Here is an 18,722-nt window from a genome sequence, read left to right on the forward strand (position 1 = left end):
TTGAAAACCACTAGAACAAGTGGTTCATGGGATTTCTCTGAGCTCTAAAATCCTCATTATCCCCCTCCCGTTTTTTGGGGTGGAAGGAAAGCCTTCTCTTTGCTCTGTGTCAAAAGAGACAAAGTTGAGGGCTTAAAATAATAAATGTAAAAAAGATCTTTTCCCCTAACTGGGCAATACACAAAGAAGTTAGTTCACCACCTCACTTTGACTACTAGCTGATGGAAAGGGTCCTCCTTCACACAGTGAAAGGAGTTGCACCTTATCAGAGTGATGACCAAGAATAAGTCAATGAGATGCCAACCAGCTTTGTGGGGTGTCCTATGGATGACATCCCTAGGGTTGATGACTCTCAAGCCACTAGTAACAAACTGTCTTCCAAGGCCTGACCTCTGCTCTTTTGGGATCTGAAAATGCCAGAAGATTCATTCACTGACAGAAACCATTATTAAGTCCCATAAAAGCCAGTGTGTAAATTACATGCAACAAAACTGCATGGATCCAAGTGTGTGTGTATATGTGTGGGGTCTAGAAATTTATTTGATTTCATAAAAAGCCTTAATTGTGAGCCAGGCTGTGTGCTAGATGCTTGAGGCTAAAATGGTGAACCACACAAAAGTGGTCAGCACCCTCATGATGCCTGCAGGTTAGCGAGAAAGATAAACATTGGTCCGACAATTATGCAAATAATGAGAAACCTAGATTCAAAAGTTAGGACAGAGAAGTACAAGGGGGTTTGAAAGTGAGGAACTACTGCAGATGTAGTTGACTTTGGGTCTATCTCAACCCTAGTATAAGCTCTCCTACGCTTTGGGCAAATCCTTCCCTTCCTCTGGACTTTGGTTTCCTCATCTGTAAAATGGTGCCATATCATCTGGTTCTGAGGAAGTCTCACCTGTTTGTCAGGATTTGGCCCAGGCATCATCATCACCTTTGTGATGCCTTCCCTGGCTCTCCCAGCTGTTCCAGTGTTAAGATCAGTCTGACCTTAACACCAGGTGCCCCTGCTCTGGGCTTGCAAACCACCTGGGTGTACTTGTCCCAGCACATCTCATGTTGCAAATTTTCCAACCAAGAAGCTCATCAAAACTCTATTTTATCTCTGTATCCCCAGTGCATGGTAGTGTCTGGCTCACAGCAATTGCTGACACATATTTGTTGGATGGATGGATGGATGGGAAGTACAATTGTGGTGCAGGTAGTGCTGGTATCCTTATGGAACCTGACAGGACTTAACTGCTGATTGTCTCATCTGAGGTCATGGGGTGGGACGAGGATTATACAGGCTAGAGCAGTCCAGTTCTGCTGATTGTTTGCTGTGCGTTCTTGGGCAGGTCGTTGGGCCTCTTTTAGTCTGCACTTTTATCTGCATTAGGAATTGTGTACTACTTACAGGGCTGTAGAGATTCGGAAACTGTAAAATGTCATTCACAGTCAAATTAACTAAAGGCGGAGGTCAGAGGCGCGAGCAGAGGAAGACCATTCCGTGGAGGATTCTGAGCAGAGCAGGGTGCGAGTGGTTGGCTGAGCTGGGCTTCCCTGGGAGAGTCAAATGCTTAGGCGTCAGAAAACTGGTTGGGGACCAGAAGTCACAGCTCGAGCTCTGGACCTCAGTTCCTCCGTCTCCAAAACAGAGGTAACAACGTGAGCTTCGCAGAAGTGTATGACGTTAAGAAGTGATAACAGGACAGCGCGATTAACAGATGGGTCGGGGCCACCACCTGCGTGCGGTGCCCCAAACCCAGACCAGCACCGGGGCGTGGCCTCCCGCGCCAGACCCCTGCCAAGGCAGCAAGTGCGGACTGCGGGGAAGCCAATCCAGGGACACAGCCGGAAGCGGATGGGCGGAGCCCCACCGCAGAGCCGCGATGAGCGTAGCCGTGAGCCAATGGGGAGCGGAGGCGTTCCCGCCTACGCCAATGGAGCGCCGGCCTGGGCGGGCCTTTGCAAACGCCCTGGTAACGGCCGCGTGGGGCGCCGGGCGCGGGCTAGCGGGACGCACCGCTGTCTCTGAGCGCTGGTTGTGGCTCCCGGCGGCGGCAGGATGAAGATCGAGGAGGTGAAGAGCACCACGAAGACGCAGCGCATAGCCTCGCACAGCCACGTGAAGGGGCTGGGGCTGGATGAGAGCGGCCTGGCCAAGCAGGCTGCCTCGGGGCTGGTGGGCCAGGAGAACGCACGAGAGGTGCGGGCGGCGGGCCGGGGACGGGGCCGTGACGGGAGACGGGGCCGTGACGGGGGACGGGGCTGGGAGGGTCCGGTCCGGCGAGCTCCGCTTCCCTGCACGGACGAGCGTCGATGGCGCCCCGTGCAGTGCGGGCTCGGTGCCGACTCTGGGCACGGCGGGCCGGGAGGACGAGGACCCTGCCCTCCGGAACTCACGCTTCAGCGGGTGAGAGCGGGAGGCAAGCCGTGCGCCCGCGAATGGGATGGCAGTCCCCCACGCAGTCCCCGCGTGGCTGTGTCAGGCTGGTGAGGGAATTGGGTTTTCCTGTGAACGCGGTGGCCGACCACACTCCGAAAGCTCGCTGTAGTTCTCAGGGTCTGGAGCAGCAGAGCGGAGTGGCAGTTATGGGCAGCAGCAGTCTGGTCTGGCCACCTCTCCAAGCCTCTTTTTTGGCCATTCCAATTAAGTCTGCTTTTATTAAGTGGCAATGATGCCAAGTCCTTCCACCTACGTTGTTATTCTTGTTTTTTTTTTTTTTTTTTTTGCAGATGAAGAAATTGAGGGTGGGAGAGGTCACTTCAGCTACCCACTTGCCACTGTTTAGTGTTAGTAAAGCTGGGATTTGCACCCACGTGTATTTCTGGCTCCCAAATTGGTGCTCTCTTGATGCTATTCCAGCCACCCTCTCTGGCTTCTGTGTTCTGAGGTCAGAGCCATGCCCCTTGGCCTCTGCAGAGGCTTAGCTTGGAGAAATCTGCACTTAATATGAGGTTAAGACTGTTTGCCTCTCGGCCTGATTAATAGAAAGGGCCAAAGAAAAGCCTGTGGTTTCCGTTTTGAGCATCATCTTTCCAAAAAGGAAACGTTTGACCCTGGCCTACTAAGCATCTGTCACTGCAGGTAGCTAACATTGATTGAGTGCTTTCTATGTGCCAAGCACTTTGCTATGCAGCTTTATTTCCATTGTCTTGTTTTTTTATCTCGGGTCTAGTAATTGTCCCTCTCCCACTTTAGTATGACACTCTTCAGACATACAAAAAAGTTGAAAGATTTGTGTAGTAAATACTTGTGTGCCTAAATTCTACAATTAACATTTTACTATGTTGCTTTATCATGTGTCTGTTCATCTGTCCATCTGCCAATCCACTATCACATTTCAAAGTAAATTGCAGACCTCTGTACACTTTACCCCCAGCCATTTAGCATGTGTGTCACTATTACGTATGCTGTGTTCAGAGGAGGAAATTATGGTTCACAGAGGTTAAGTAAGTAATCTATTTAGCTGGTAAGTGATAGAGCCAGGATTTAAACTTGTTCATGTGACTCCAGAATCCATGCTCCTAACTCTGATGCCATGTGCCTCAGATCCACCTCAGCTACCAGGTTTTTGTATGACTGGTCACATCAGCAGCCACCCTGGTGCTCAATATCCTCATCTGAAATGAGAGAGTTAGACTAGGTGATCTTTTAAAGGCCCTTCCGGTTCTTATCTTTTAAATATTAGGACTCACAACATATCTCACTGGAGAGAAGTTGGAGTGCAAACTGTAGAATAAATGGAAGAGGTCCTAGTCTGTGAATAAGAGTAAGTCTCTTCCACCTTTTTTAAGTGTTCCAGAGAGCTCCAGTGCTGAGGATTATGATAACAGGGTTGTATGAAAAGACCATAGTGAGTCTTGTATCTTTTTAGAAATGCAGCATCTGAAGAATATCTTCCAGACTCTGTTAAGGGCACTGTGCTTTGCTAATAAACGGAAATGGTATATAGCACTCACACATTCCTTGAGCACACATTTCTGAGGGGCTGCTGTAAGTGTGGGTCCAAGGTACGTCACAGTCAATTGGGAATAGGGGTAGAGAAGATCAGATGTATTTACAAGACCTTATCAATAGGCAACAGTTGTGGTCACTGTCCAGAGAGAAGAACTGTGCCTTCATTCAGGCAAGGAGAATGCACCTGTTAGTCAATCATGTGTTAGGGTATTAAATCAGTGTAACACCTGTACTCTAGTCCTGGGATATAAGTGCTCAGTAGGTGTGACTTTCTCAGCCTTGTTCCTTTATAGTCAAATGTTCTGAAATATATGAAGATCAGTAACCGGTTTATGGAATTTGTGTTTAGTGTATACATATACATGGGCACTTCAAAAAGTTCATGGAAAGATTCGAATTATCTTTAAATTCTATTCTTCCACAAACGTTCTCAAGTTCCCTTGAATATGCACATATACTGTAAATTGATTAATAGTATTCAGAGAGTTAGAATGTATTTGAAATACACTAATAGATGATCAAGTAATTTAATCTTGAGAATTCAAAAGGCATTCAGTGGGTCTGACGGTGCCACAGGTTCAACCTCATGTTTGAGGATTTGCTTTACAGTGTTCACTGATGGCCAACTAGAAGTCTGTATTATTTATTCTTGGGGGTTACTTTGGAATCTGATGAAAGCTATGGATCTTCTGCCTAGAAAAAATGTACGTATCAACATATGCACATAATTTTGTTTCTAATTTAAGGAAAATGTGGGCCCTTGAGGTATATTCTTATACCCCAGGCTAAAAGTCACTGCTCCCACTTGTACCCCTACTGTCCATTCTCCACATAGCATAGCAGCCAGCATGATCTTTTAAAAACAAATCACCATAACATGTCTGAGACCTTTCCAGAGGCTTCCCATTCCACGTAGAATAAAGCCCAAACTTCACCATGGACTGTAAGTTCCTGTTGTGCATCACAGACATTGCCTGCCTCCTCAGCCTTGTCTTCCTATTCTCTTTTTCATTGTACTTTGGTCACTGTGGCCTTTGTGTCCATTGGATATGCCAAGCCCATTCTTGCTTCAGGTTTTTTTTTTTTTACCTGCAGCAGTGACTCCTGCTCTGTCCACAGCTTTGCATACCAAATACAGTGTCATCAGAGAGGCCTTCCTGGGTCACTCTGCCTAGCCCCTTGCTCTCTCGTTGCCCTCTCTTCCTCATTGTAGTGATCCTATGCAGCGTTTGTGTGTTTGTCTCCTTCGCTAGAACACGAGCTCCATGAGCACAAGGCGTTTGGTTTTGCCTCCACTGCCGTGGTACCCAGACCAGTGCCTGCTGTGTACTGGCATAAAGTGGTAGCTGGATGAATGTGTGAGTTGTGGGGGTCAGGGACTGAATTTTTTCCCCTGTGAAATATTCTAATACTGATTTATTATTTCTTTCCATTGTGGTGTATAGGCCTGTGGCGTCATAGTAGAATTAATCAAAAGCAAGAAAATGGCTGGAAGAGCTGTCTTGTTGGCAGGACCTCCTGGAACTGGCAAGGTACTCATTTTCTCTCATTTTTTAAATCTACCCAAGAGAATGATCCTGATGTCTATGCCAAAATGAATTCATGTCTTAACCAGTCTTTGTTTAGCTAAATTGGTTATATGTATGTTTTTAAAACTAAGGGGCAGCAGTACATGCTTCTAAAATTAAAATTATCCTGGCCTACCTCCAGAAAAGAGAGAATAAAGTCCTCGGAGGGGTCTCATTGTCTCTAGAATTTGTCTTTTATCTCTTTCAAGTCTCCTTTGCTTTGGAAATACATCTGTTGGCCTAAGGCTTTGTAAAAATCTTCTGAGCAACATCTTATTTCAGGGGGTAAAAAATGAGTCAGCAAGCACTTTCCAAATGCTAGCTTTACCCATCACTATTTTGGCTGTGTGAGGGATGAAAAAAAAAAAAAGAAAAAAATTAGAGACATGATTTTTATCTTCAAAGGGCCTCCAATCTCTCCAGAGCAGAAAGACAGGAAACCATGGCAGCACAGGATGACCCAGTTGAACGCTAACCTTCTAGGTATTGACTCATCTTAGATGCAGCTGGAATTTGAGCAGGAGGTAGCACTGAGGGCTGGCAAAGCTGGAAGGGTTGAGAATTGACATTTGCCCTTCAGAGCTGGAAGAGAGTTTGGCTTTGTAGGGAAGTAAAAGGCCTTCCAGGCAGAAGACACACTGTGGCTTGTTGGGATTTGTGAGAGTACTGGCTAGATACTTGAAACTCACCAAAGTTCCCAGTCTGGGCCTTGCTTGTTCTTTGAAAGGGCCACTTGGTCCAAGAGAAGGAACCTGGGGTTGTGCATGTAAAGAAATGGGCTTTAAATTCCATCTCTGGTGTTGACTTACTGTGAGACTTGAGGCAGGTCCCTGAACCTTTCTTAAGCAGAAATACTCACTACCCGTTAAACTGATATTTCAACTGATCAGGTATTAAAACCAGTCGGTTGTAAGATAGTGACTTTAATTCTCATTTTGCAATCCTATTTTTGAATTGATGGTGTATCTCATATTGGTGTCTGGCAATAGAGGAAGAAGTGCTGTATTTGTGGAAAGGTTTTAAACTGAAGTGCCCTGCAGATGTGAGCTTCACCTGCCTCTGCACAGGCAGCCTCAGATTGTCTGTGCACTCACCACTCACTTACTCTCCTTCTCATAGCTTAGACTTTCCCTCTCCCTCTGTTTTTCTTCTTCCTAAAGTACTGTACATAATTTGGAAGTTCCTTCTAGAAGTTTGTTGGTTGCCCTTGTTTTGGAAGATAGTTGTGTTGGATATATAATTCAGCTGAAAATATTTTCTTCAGTACTATTTCTCTCAGTGTTATTTGCTACCTTTTGGCTTCTGTTGTTGCTTTTGAGAAGTCTAATTTTGAGGATTTTGACTTTTCTTTCTGGATGTTTTTGAGATATTTTTGGGTTTGGTATTTTACAGTGATACGTCAAAGAGTGGATTTATTTTTATTTATCCTGCTCAATAGTAATTGTACTTCCTGAATCTGAGTATTATGTCTCTAATCAGTTCTGGAAATCATCAGCCTTTATCTCTTTAACTATTGCCTTTTCTCATTCTCTTTGTTCTCTCCTTCTGGAATGCTAGTTTGATGAGGTTGACACTGCAGTGGTTCTCAACTGGGGTAGTTTTGACCCCCAGGGGACATTTGGCAATGTCTGGAGATGTTTTTGGTTGTCAGGACTTGGTGGGGGGTGCTAGTGGGTAGAGGCCTTGGAGGCTGCTAAACATCCTGTAGGACATAGGGCGGTCTCCAGCCCAAAATGTCAGTAGAGTCAAGGCTGAGAAGCCCTGGGCTAGAGCTTTTAATTTTGGACTCTGTCTTTCAGTCTGTTGTTCATATTTTCTATCTTTTTTTTTTTTTTTTTTTTTGACCGGTAAGGGGATCGCAACCCTCGGCACGGTGTGGTCTGCACCACGCTCAGCCAGTGAGCATACCTGCCATCCCTATATAGGATCCGAACCCGCGGCCTCGGTGTTACCAGCGCTGTACTCTTCCGAGTGAGCCATGGGGCCGACCCATATTTTCTGTCTTTTTGACTCTACTGCACTGTGGGTAATTTCTTTTAGAGCTCTGTTCCAGTCCGATTGTCTCTTAAGCTGTGATTAAACTGCTGAATCCAACCTGATCACACTTGTCTCAGTACTGGCCAGATCATCTAGGCGACAAACCAACAGAGGAACAGTTAATCTATCAGATTGAGGGAACAAATCTATGGTTATTAGAGCGGGGAGAGGGAAGAGGAAGAAGGGTGAGGAAAGAAGGAAGGGGTGGGGAGGAGAAGAGATTGGATAAGGGGCGTAAAGAATAAGTATGATTTGTAACAATGAATATGCTAATAAGAAATATAAAAAGAAAAAAATTAAACTGCTGCATCCATTGAATATTTTTCTCCTTTTATTTTGAAAAATTTGAAACCTACAAGAGTTGAAAGAATACTATGATGAGCTCCTCTATACCCTACACTTAGATGGCCCATTGTAAATATTTTGTGATATTTGCTTTTTTTAAATTTTATTTCTGAACCATTTGAAAGTAAGTTACAAGGACATCTTCCTACATTGTCGTGATGCCATCAGCACACTAATCAAAGTTACTACAGTACTAGCCAAGGTATAGTTTATGTTAAAATTTCTCACAGTTTTTATTTGTCAATTAAAAATTGATTAATAAAGGGCCAGCCTGTGGCTCTCTTGGGAGAGTGTGGTGCTGATAACACCAAGGCCACGGGTTCAGATCCCTATATAGGGATAGCCGGTTAGCTCACTGGGTGAGTGTGGTGCTGACAACACCAAGTCAAGGGTTAAGATCCCCTTACCAGTCATCTTTTAAAATAAATAAATAAATTGATTAATTAAAAAAAAAAGGAGCAGAGCCAGGAGTGGAGTAGTATCTTAGGAGCCAAGGAAGGAGAACCTTTAAAGAAAGGAGTGGGCAAGCATATCTGCTGCTGCGGAGAGGCTGAAGTGATTGGGGAGCCCGTCAGTCTCTCATCATACGATTCCATAATCAGTTAGCTAATGTATTTCCAAAGATAACAAAGGTGAATTTTTTAATGAAAAGAAAATAAAGATGTTAGAAATTTTAAAAAATTTTCTCCAAGTTCCAGTTTTTGGTAGTCTTAAAAAAAAATGTTTTTAAATTTAGAATATAGTCAAAGATCACACATGGCATTTGTCGTTACGTCTCTTGAGTCTCTTTTTGTGTAGAAGAGTCACCTTTCCCAGCATTTTGTTTTATGACATTGACATTTTTGAAGTGTCCAGGACAGTTGTTTTATAGATTGTCCTACAACTGTCTTGCAGTGATTGATTGTTTCCATATGAAATGTTAACACTTTGGCCAGGACAGTGCGTAGGTGCTGTTGTATTCTTCCCATCACGTCACAACAGAAGGCTGATGCTAAGTTACCCCATGAAGGTAGCGGCTCCCTTTGCCATTAATAAGTAATCTGTGAAGTGACACTTTGAGATGCTGTGAATATCTTTTCATTTTGTCAGTTTGGTATTTACTGATGGTCATTCCCTTCTCAGTTATCACACTGGTGGCTGCAAAATGGTGATTTTCTAGTTTTGTTTTTTGTTTTTGAACAAAAAAAATTACAGAACATATTAGATTGTGCTTTTTTTTGGTGGTAAGAAGTGACTGCTTCTGAAGTTTTTTTTTTTTCCATTCAAAATTTGGCCACCTTTTGTTCCTTGTTGAGAAACAATTTTTTCTTTATTTTGTAGATATTTATTTTGTGTTCTGAATTTATTTTGCTTGTGAACTTGTGTTTGATCGAGTCTGTGAAGTTTCTTTAATCTCTAAGATTGGGGCCAAGTGCTTCCTGAGAGGGTTTCTGAGGAGCCCTGCCTGCTACACTGCCAACCCAGGGACATTGACATGAACCTTGTGTCACAGCTTTTCTGGACCACGGGTGATGTGAAGTGCAGCCCTCAAGCTCTTTGAGAGCATGCTAGGGGGGCTTTTTTCTCACTTGGAGCCAAGACAAGACTGACAAGTTTATGTCCGGGTATCTATAAACACACTCCAGACTTTCAGGGCAGTAGTAGCTTACTGCTCTGAATTTGTTATTTATTTATTTCCAAGCATTTTGTAATAGGAGGGTTTCAGTGGGCCTAATGTGCATGTTGTTCGAAGCATCAGTCCTTCATCCCTGTGGTATTGTGCCATTTTCCTCACGGGACATATGAGAAGTTCTCAGCACCATGGTATCACCTTCCCAGTTTGCCCAGTCCCTTCCGTTGTACGTGAAAGCCTGTGGTGACTCTTCCGCTTCATAGTGTGCTGACAGCCCCCAGAGTTGAGGCAACTTAACCGAGTGACACATGCAGGAATACTGGGCTGGTTTTAGGGATGCAGATACATGGTTCATACAGACTTGGTTCCATTCTTAAGGCCTCACACTGTTAAAATGCTGCTTTGTTTTTGGGTTTTAGAGAAAGGGGTGTTCGGATGGGATTGAAAATAGAGCTCCTCAGTCTTCTTTTGGCAACAGCTTCTTTTTTGTGCCACTTGGCACTCACTTGGGGGTGGGCACCAGGAAATGATGGATGGCTTCAGAGATTGGGGTCTACACCCTGGCTCTGCTGCTTGCTCTTTGACCTTGGGTGAGTTGTTAATTTCTGAATTAATTTCTTAAAGTATAAAATACAACATAGATTATCAAGTTCGTAGGCTAGTTGGGAAGATTCAGTGAGCTCTGTATGGCACTATGTAGTAGGTACGGTAGCCATATCATATACTGTGGGAGCTTTTAAATGGAGGAAACTAGACACATATGAAGCATTTCTTAACCAAGTATTTATCATATTTTAACGGAAATATGTTGATCATCTCTTCTGTATTAGGTAGAGGGGAAGGGGGATGCTGTTGTATTGGATACTGTCATTATCCTTGAAGTTGGAAACAGGGTGGGAAATTGGGGGCTGTACAGACACAGGGAAGAAGAAGGGGAGTACTGGGAAGGTGGAAGAATTTGGGTAGAATGTGGCTCCCCATTGAGAGTCCAGGTGTTAGCGTTTTGCTCCTCTCACTGTGCCCATCCCATTCCAGAAATTTTTTTCCTGTGATCTGAGAATACTTGTGTAGAGGTATTGGCTTCAGGCTCACAAACTCAGATGTCTAATGAGACTGGCACCTGGCCGGGTGCAGGCACAAGGGAGGGCGTAGCAGGCCTGTGGGAAGCCAGGGCATCCATGCGCTCACTAGAGGAAGCAGCTACTATGCGAGAATGAGGCCCATTGTGGCCGGACCTTCCAGTTTCTCAGAAGAAGCTGAATAGCTGGATTTTTACATGAAATTTCTCAGTATTCAAAAATTGGCAACATATAGAGTTTAAAAACACATTTGAGATTATGCAGGCCAAACAGAACCAGCCCACAGGCAACTAGTTTGCTGCCTGTGATCTAACTTAACACTTTAATACTTTCGTTTGACAGATGAGGAAACTGAGCACCAGAGATCTGCCATGTGCTCAAGATCACCCTGAAAATTAGTGGCAGAACCAGGACTAAAACCTAGTTTCTGTCCCCCCAGCTGGTGCTTTTTGTACTATGCCGTATGCTGATTCTCTGCTGGATCCTACTGTCTCAAAACTGTCAACAACAGGGCATTGAAAAGAAAATCCAAGAGGAAGGGTTACTGGCTAGTTTTAAAACACTGTCTCAGAGTTTCACTTTGCTTTTCAGTAGCAAGCTTGCTTCCTTCCTCAGCCCATGTACCCTGGGAACTGACCTTGTTCATGCTCTTTTTATTTTATTTTATTTTTTTTTGGCAGCTGGCCAGTGTGTTATTCATGCTCTTGTTTCAAAGTTGAGGAAAGATGAAAATGCCATTCAAAGGCCATGGCATTTCCCAGTCCTGTACCAACTCTGAAGCATTTGCTTTTCGTGCATGATATTTGATTATAAATCTGTTTTGCATCTGCCAACTGTAGTTATCTTACCAGAAATCAGTTTGTTTACAACACGGCATGTTCAAGTGTAACTTGTTAAGACCAACTCATAGCTTCAGAGTCTTACCTGATGTATCATTCTTCACTCTCTGTGGGCCACTTAACAGAAGATGGACATCCAGGAATTCATTCCTTCATTATTGATTTCTCATGGGTTGTTGATTGGTGTTTTCTTATATCTGTAAAAACAGAAAGCATCCAGTGTTGGTGTTCTGGGAAATTAGGTTAGAACTGTGTTTTGATATTGAGATAACCATTTTGGAAGATTATACTAATTATGATGGGAACGTGATCTCTGGAACCCTGCTTTCAGAGTTTAAATCTCTGCCCTGCCTTTTTCTAGATTATGGTACCTAGGGTGTGTCATTTAATCTCCCTATGTCTCAGTTTCCCCATTTGTAAAATGGGGAGAACAGTAGTATCTATTTCATAGGGTTACTGTAAGGTCATGTGAAACACTGAGAGTTGGGCCTGTGCTGGGTAAGTCTTAATGAATGATAACTTGTAATTATGGGGATGATTAAAGATGTCATCTATGATATAAATTGACTGTGTCCACAAAAGTCATCAAACATTTATCGTCTGAAACATACCAAATGATGTTAAAACTAAAAAGATTGCATATCCCGTTGTTCCTGGTTAATAGTGTTTTTAATAGCATGTTTCTGAATTATTGTGTTCTTAAGACTGTAAAACAAATGCATTTCCGTCATTTTCTTCTGTAGACGGCTCTAGCTCTTGCCATTGCTCAGGAGTTGGGTAGTAAGGTCCCTTTCTGCCCAATGGTGGGGAGTGAAGTTTACTCGACAGAGATCAAGAAGACAGAGGTGCTGATGGAGAACTTCCGCAGGGCCATTGGTGAGTGTCACGTTTATGGGAGGGGTTGTTCTCACTTGCCAGTGCAATGAAGCGTCTTTGCCGTGAAAGTGCCTTTCTGACTTGTATTTGTTGCCCTGCTATTTTTCTCTTGGCACCATTATCATTATCTTTGCAGACAGAACAAAACGAAAACCCAGCCTCTCTAATTGAAGTGCTTTAGCAGTTGGGGCAAATGTGGACCCTAGCCATGGGGCTGGGGCTCTTTATGTGACAAAACAGATGTGGCTATAAAGTGATTTTTTTTAAAAAAATTTTTTTATTGTGGTAAAATATAAGTAAGCATAAAATTGGCTTTTAACCATTTTAAGTACACAGTTCAGTGGCATTAAATATTTTCACATTGTTGTGCAGCTGTCTCCAGAACCTTTCACCCTCCCAGACGAAAACTCTGCCCCCATTAAACACTCCCCGTCCCCCCCGCTCCTGGCAATCACCATTCTACTTAAAGGGATTTTTTAAAAAACAAGTCAGATTTTCCTGGCAGCCTTATTTTGCTTTTAGAGATGACTGTCCACTGACAGGGTTTTGGACTGCAGTCAGAATCACTGTATGCCATGCTGCCAGAATGCCCCAGATGGCAAGCCAGAAGAGTTGTGGCCTGTCAGAGAGTGAGGGAACTGTGGGGACTGGTACAGCTTCGAGGCTTGTGGTGTCACCCTCGGGGCCTGGGGCTACCATGTCGAGTGTCTGTTATGTGCCAGGCCTTTCTGCATTTGAAGAAATAGAGTCTTAGAAAGTGAAATAACCTGCTACCCAGTTAGTGAGCAGCAGAGCTACAGTTTGAACTGGCATCTATCTGATTTCTGTAGCTCATGCTTGAAGATTTGCTGTGAGGAGAAAATGGCCTCTCCCAAATTTTTACCTCCTACCAGCTGGGACTTTTGGGGTCATCTTCTGGCCCCATTTGTGCTGTTCTAGTGCTGGGCAAATCCTCGGTTCTCTCAGATCTGCTTATGGAAATAGCTTATTACTTTTAACTGTTGCCTGATAGTCCACGTATTAAGTCAATTCTGTTTTTTGGACATTTAGATTTATTTTCAATTTTTGCTCTTAAAACAAGGCTGCCGGAACATCCTTGTACATGTCTCTGTGCACATATGTGAGTATATCTCTAGGGTATACTTGCTGAGTCATGGGTTGTGAATATTAGTCAGAGTGCCTGTACCAATTTATAGTCCCTTTGGTTGTCAAACCAAGGTAAGTACTCTTTTTTTTTTTCCTGTGACTGGCCAGTACGGGGATCCATATCCTTGCCCTTGGTGTCGTAACACTCTGCTCTAACCAACTGAGGCCATTGGCCATTCCCCCAAGGTAAGAAAACTTTGAGGAAATGATGAAAGTTTAAGATTGATAAAGTCTCGTGTGGGGGTAAGATGATGTAGGGCCATAGGCCATGGTTGAGGCATTGGGTTTTATGCTGAGCAAAAAGAGAAGCAGTTGGAGAGTGCAAGGTCACCCTTGTGTTGTCCTCTGGTTTTGGTTCTGGAAGACCCCCCGGCTGGGTGTGGGGAACGGACAGTAAGGAGGAGAGTGAGGGTAGAGGAGGGAGACCAGCGGGGAGTCTGAGCAAGACACGGTGGCGGCTCGGGCCAGCATCGTAACTGGTTAGATTCTAGACTTATCTGCATGGTAGAGCTGACAGGATTTTCTGAGGGTTAGTTGTGGTGGCTGAGAGAGGGGCTGAGGGTGACTCCCAGGTCTGTCCATTTCTGGAGATGGGAGAGTATGGGAAGGAGCAAGTAGGATGTTTTTTCAGTGTCTACTGGGGGTGCAGCAGGTAGTGTTTATCTTTGTAACCCAGTTGTGGCACACAGTGGGTGCTTAATAAAGTTGTTTTGAATGAGTGAGAGAAGTGGGAAACTCTGAAGCAGATAAAAAACAGAGGTCTTTAGTGAAAGAATGTTTGGTCTGTAGACCCACCTTGTTTGGCTTACACAGTGTTTTTTACAAGTTTGGAATTAGTTGTCAGTGTTCAGAAATTGGGAGATGCCATAAAATCCTTGCTTCTGGCTTCTTGCTTCTTGAAGAAGCTTTTGTCACCAGGGCGGCAGCGGCAGGCGGAGCTGGGCAGGTGCCGGGCAGTTGCCGTCCTTTCCTGAGTGGCTCGCTGCAGTCCCCTCACCCCTTGCGGTGCTTCCCTGCCTTCCCAGCCGGGTCCCTGCAGGCACCGGAGCCTGTGGCTCTTGTAAACCAGAGACTGTGGACTGTGCCATGGGCTATATTGTGTGTTACTTTGAATATGGATTTTTTTAAACTGCAAAATATTTCTTACTGGGAATATTTTTTAATGTGAAACGGATTTTTTGGAGCCTTTTTAAAACTGAAATATGACATACATATAAAAAAGTATGTAAAACACTGATTAATTATGAAGTAAGTGCTTATGCAGTGACCAGTCAGCTCAAGGCACAGGGCATAGGCACCCAGATGTCACGTGCCCCTCCCTGGTCACAGCCCCCTGCGGGTGGGACCCACAATGTACGATGACTGTGTGGGATTGCCTTATGTGATCATCACAACCTTGTACACCCAGGTGTGTGTCCCTAAACAGTGTGGCTTCATTTTGCCCTTTTTAAACTTTCTCTAAATGGTATCATACTTTATGTGTTCTTTTTGTCTTGCTTCTTTAGCTCAACGTTTATTTTGTCAGGTTTAGCCCATGTTATTACACGTAGTATACTCCTTGGATTTTTACATCTTATCTGGAATAGCAGTGGAAATGACTCACAGGACTCCCACAGGTTTAAAGTCTTTCTGAGTACTTTTTCCTGTTTAAACACATGCCAGTCTTTCTGCTCTCTCTGCTTCCACCATCTTCCAATGTGAGACTCCTGGTCATTGTCGCCACCACCAGATGGGCTTTGGACTTACCAGTCTTAGAGGCTAAACACAGCTTAACTACCTTGCAAAGTTAAGTTGGGGTCAGGCACCTGAATTCTGGCCATTGAAACATGGGAGAAAGGGATGTACCCTGCTTTCCAGAACTGGAGAATGTCATCTAGGAGCTGAGAGAGATGCCAGCAAACAGCCAACCAGCAAACAGGGACTTCAGTCTTACAGCTGCAAGGAACTGCATTATACCAACAACCTAAATGAACTTGAAAGTTCATTAAAAAAAATTTTTTTTACATTGATAAAATCTGACAAAACTGACCTTCACATGTGTGCATGTTGTGTTTGGGTCGCTTAAAGGTAGCTTAAATGCTGTAAAATTAAAAAAAAAAAAAAGAAATAACACACCTTGGCATCCATTCTGAGATTTGCCATGTTTGAGGGAGGGCAGTGCAGTTCTTCTGATGGTAGCAGTGTGGAGAGAAGCTTCTCAGTCTTGCCACAGGACGACAAGGCAGGCTGTGTACTGTCTTCAGAAAAGAGCTCTGCCCATCTTCCTCTGCCTTTGCATTTTTACGAAGCTGGCAGGGGGTGGGGAGGAAGCGGTAAGCTGACCAGAAATAAAAAGCAAGGAGTCTGTGCTATTTCCTTGATGTGATGAAGGTCCCTGTCAGAGATTTAGAAACCTGAGCCAGAAGATGAAACCTGTGTCATTTGTGTTGTCGTTCCCAGAGACAGCGCCAGCTCAGCCTCTTTCCTGGCTAATAGCTGGTTTCATTGTCCGTCAGCCACATCCCCTGCTTGCTTGTCAGCACAGAGCAACTTTAAACAGATATGGGGACTAGTGAGAGATGGGAATGCCTTTCTTTCTCTACTCTAGGAATTTCATGTCACAGCCATCTAATAGTAAGTATAGGTAAGCATTCCATTTGAAGGAATTTATCTCTGTGGGGTATAGACGGTTTGATTTAAACAAAATCAAGGTTCACTTTATAAGTAGAGAATTTTCCAAGTTTGTCAAAATCTTCTGTAACATTCCTTTTGTTTGGAAAAGTTTTGTCTTGATGATCAGGAACTAAGAATTTGTTTTTGAACTAAAGCAAAAGTGAAATATGTCCTCTCTTTTGGGTCTATTCCAGAACTTCCATTTGTAGGCTATCAGATGGAACGAAGGTAGAGCAAAACTTCTCTTCAACGTTTAACGTCTTAGAATCTTTGTCCTGATTGGGTTTCTTGGGGGAAGAAGGCAGCCAGCCCAGTGATCAGATAATGAACACATGTAAAAATGGGAAGTGATTTGAGAGCGCCTGACACCGTTTGGCAGTGTTTCCTTGTGCAGGTGGGATATTTCCATATCAGAACAGAGGTAGTTTAATGGGGAGGACACTAAGACCATATCAGGGCTTCCTGCCGTCAGAAGTAGTTTATGTCTCCACATTGTGAGTAGAACAGAGTTTTTCGTTTATTCTTTAGATAAGTGGTTCTTAATCGTGGCTGTACTTTGGGATCATCTGAGGAGCCTTAAACTAATTATGATGGGTGCAGCAAGGCCTAAGGAATTGTAGAACTCTCTTGGGTGAGTCTAAAGGTTGAGAACCATGACTGCAGACTCCAGCAGAGGTTTAGAGTAGTGTTTCCTACACTTAAGCCATCTATATTCTTCCTTCACCAGGTCCCACTCGTGTTATTTACTTAAATTTTTTAAAAATTGATTTGGTAATTTTGTACATATATACAGAAAAGTAGGCGGAACATACATGTATAGCTTGGTGGATTATCCAAAAGTGAAAACCTGTGAAACCAGCACCCAATCAAAAAAGAGAGTATTGCCAGTACCCCCAACTACCCTTTGTGCCCCAGTCACCATCCTTCCTTCCCCAAGTTAATGATGGTCTTGATTTCTAACATTATAGTGAATTTCAAATAAATGTAATCATGTAGTATATATTCTGAGTTTGGCTTCTTTCCCACAACTGTATGTTTGGGAGATTCATCTATGTTGTGTATAGCTGTAATTCCTTTTTTTTTTTTTTTTTTTATAAAAAAGATGACCAGTAAGGGAATCTTAACTCTTGGCTTGGTGTTGTCAGCACCACACTCTCCCAAGTGAGCCACGGGCCAGCCCTTGTAATTCTTTTTCATTGCTATGTGGTATTCTGTTGTATGGGTATTTCACAATTTAGTTATATCTTCCACTGTTGATTGACGCTGGAGTTTTTCCAGTGCTTGGAAGTTGTGAATGATGCTCCTGTGACCAGTGCTGTCTGTGTCACTTAGTGCACGCATGTACCCATCCTGTTGGGGGAACACCTGGGAAGTGAATTGCATGATCATAGGATATACATGTGTTCAACTTTAGTAGATAATACCATGTTGTGCCTAAAGCACTTAGACCAGTTTACACATGCAGCAGTGTATAAGCCTTTCTGTTGTTCTGCAGCCTTACTAACTCCTGGTATTGTTGGTCTTTCTAATTTCAGCAAATCTTGGAGGTGTAGAGTAGTAGTTTATTATTTTTTCTTTTTCCCTTTTTTTAACTTTTATTATGGAAAATTTCAAACTTACAAAAGTCATCAAGTGGTATGATGACCCTCCCCCAAACCCCTTCACCAACGTAAATATTTTATCCATAAATATTTCTGTATGTATCTCTCAAAAATCAGGACTTAACAAAAAAACCTGCAATGCCATTATCATACCTAGAAAAAAAATGAACAATAATTTCTTAATATTGTCAAATATCTAGTTTTCAAATTTCCAATTGTTTCATAATTGTTGTGATGTGTTTGTTTATTATTTTTTTTACATTTAAAGATGTTGCAGAACAGTGGGAGGGGCAGGTGGGAGGGGGGTAAGGAAATGGAGATGGAGGCTGGGGGGCAGGGCTGGCCCTCAGCTAGCTCCTTTGCTAGCCTGCTTGCGGAGGGTTGAGGAAGGTTGGGGACAGGGGTGTGGTTGAGGCCTGCGAACTCCCCCAACTCTGGCTTGGGAGCCTGGGGGGTTTCTGGCAGTGGCTTGTTTGTCACTGGGCTGGATGTAGCCATCTGTTGGGAGGGGTGTGGCCAAGGCCCTTGGCACCCCCCTTCCTGGTTTGGGAGCCCAGGGTGCTTCCGGAGGTGTCTTGCTGATTGTTGCTGGGCTGGATGCAGAAGTCTGGGGGCACGGCGGGGCCTAGCTGAAGCCCTTGGCCCTCCCCACACCCCGGCTTGGGAGCCTGGGGGGCTTCCAGTCCTTTTAGGTTTTATAGGTGTTCTTTGGTGGTGTTAGACCTTTACTAGTTGATATCAGATCTTTGTCTCTGATCTGTGGGTTTTTTGTGTTTTTATTCAGTTCTCTGTTAGATTATTTGCTGTTCCTACCACTTAAAGTCTGCACTGGAACCAATTTGTTATCCTTTGCTTACTTCTAAAATGAAGGAACTTCCTGTGGGGACTAGCACTTAGGCCCAGTGGTTGAGCTAAATTGATGATTTGCTGCTGATTCCCTGGGAAAGGCTTTTTGTGCAGCGTAGGTTTTAATGGTTGACCTTGTACGTACTTCCAGGTCTTGTGAGGTCTGGTACACCTGAGTTGT

At 43.8% G+C, this 18,722-nt stretch overlaps 1 protein-coding gene across 1 annotated transcript in view; it reads left to right on the forward strand.

Moving 5' to 3' along the window:
* Positions 1-1,962: 1,962 nt before the first annotated feature.
* RUVBL1 (RuvB like AAA ATPase 1) overlaps positions 1,963-18,722 on the forward strand; it is a 39,397-nt gene continuing 22,637 nt past the window's right edge. Inside the window, exons 1-3 of the mRNA XM_063114430.1 lie at positions 1,963-2,185; positions 5,386-5,472; positions 12,164-12,296. Of these exons, the coding sequence (XP_062970500.1) occupies positions 2,045-2,185; positions 5,386-5,472; positions 12,164-12,296 (361 nt within the window). The 5' untranslated portion in view covers positions 1,963-2,044. The remainder of the gene's footprint in view (positions 2,186-5,385; positions 5,473-12,163; positions 12,297-18,722) is intronic.

Source organism: Cynocephalus volans, chromosome 11 (assembly GCF_027409185.1).
Source record: "Cynocephalus volans isolate mCynVol1 chromosome 11, mCynVol1.pri, whole genome shotgun sequence".
In the NCBI taxonomy this organism is placed as follows: Eukaryota; Metazoa; Chordata; class Mammalia; order Dermoptera; family Cynocephalidae; genus Cynocephalus; species Cynocephalus volans.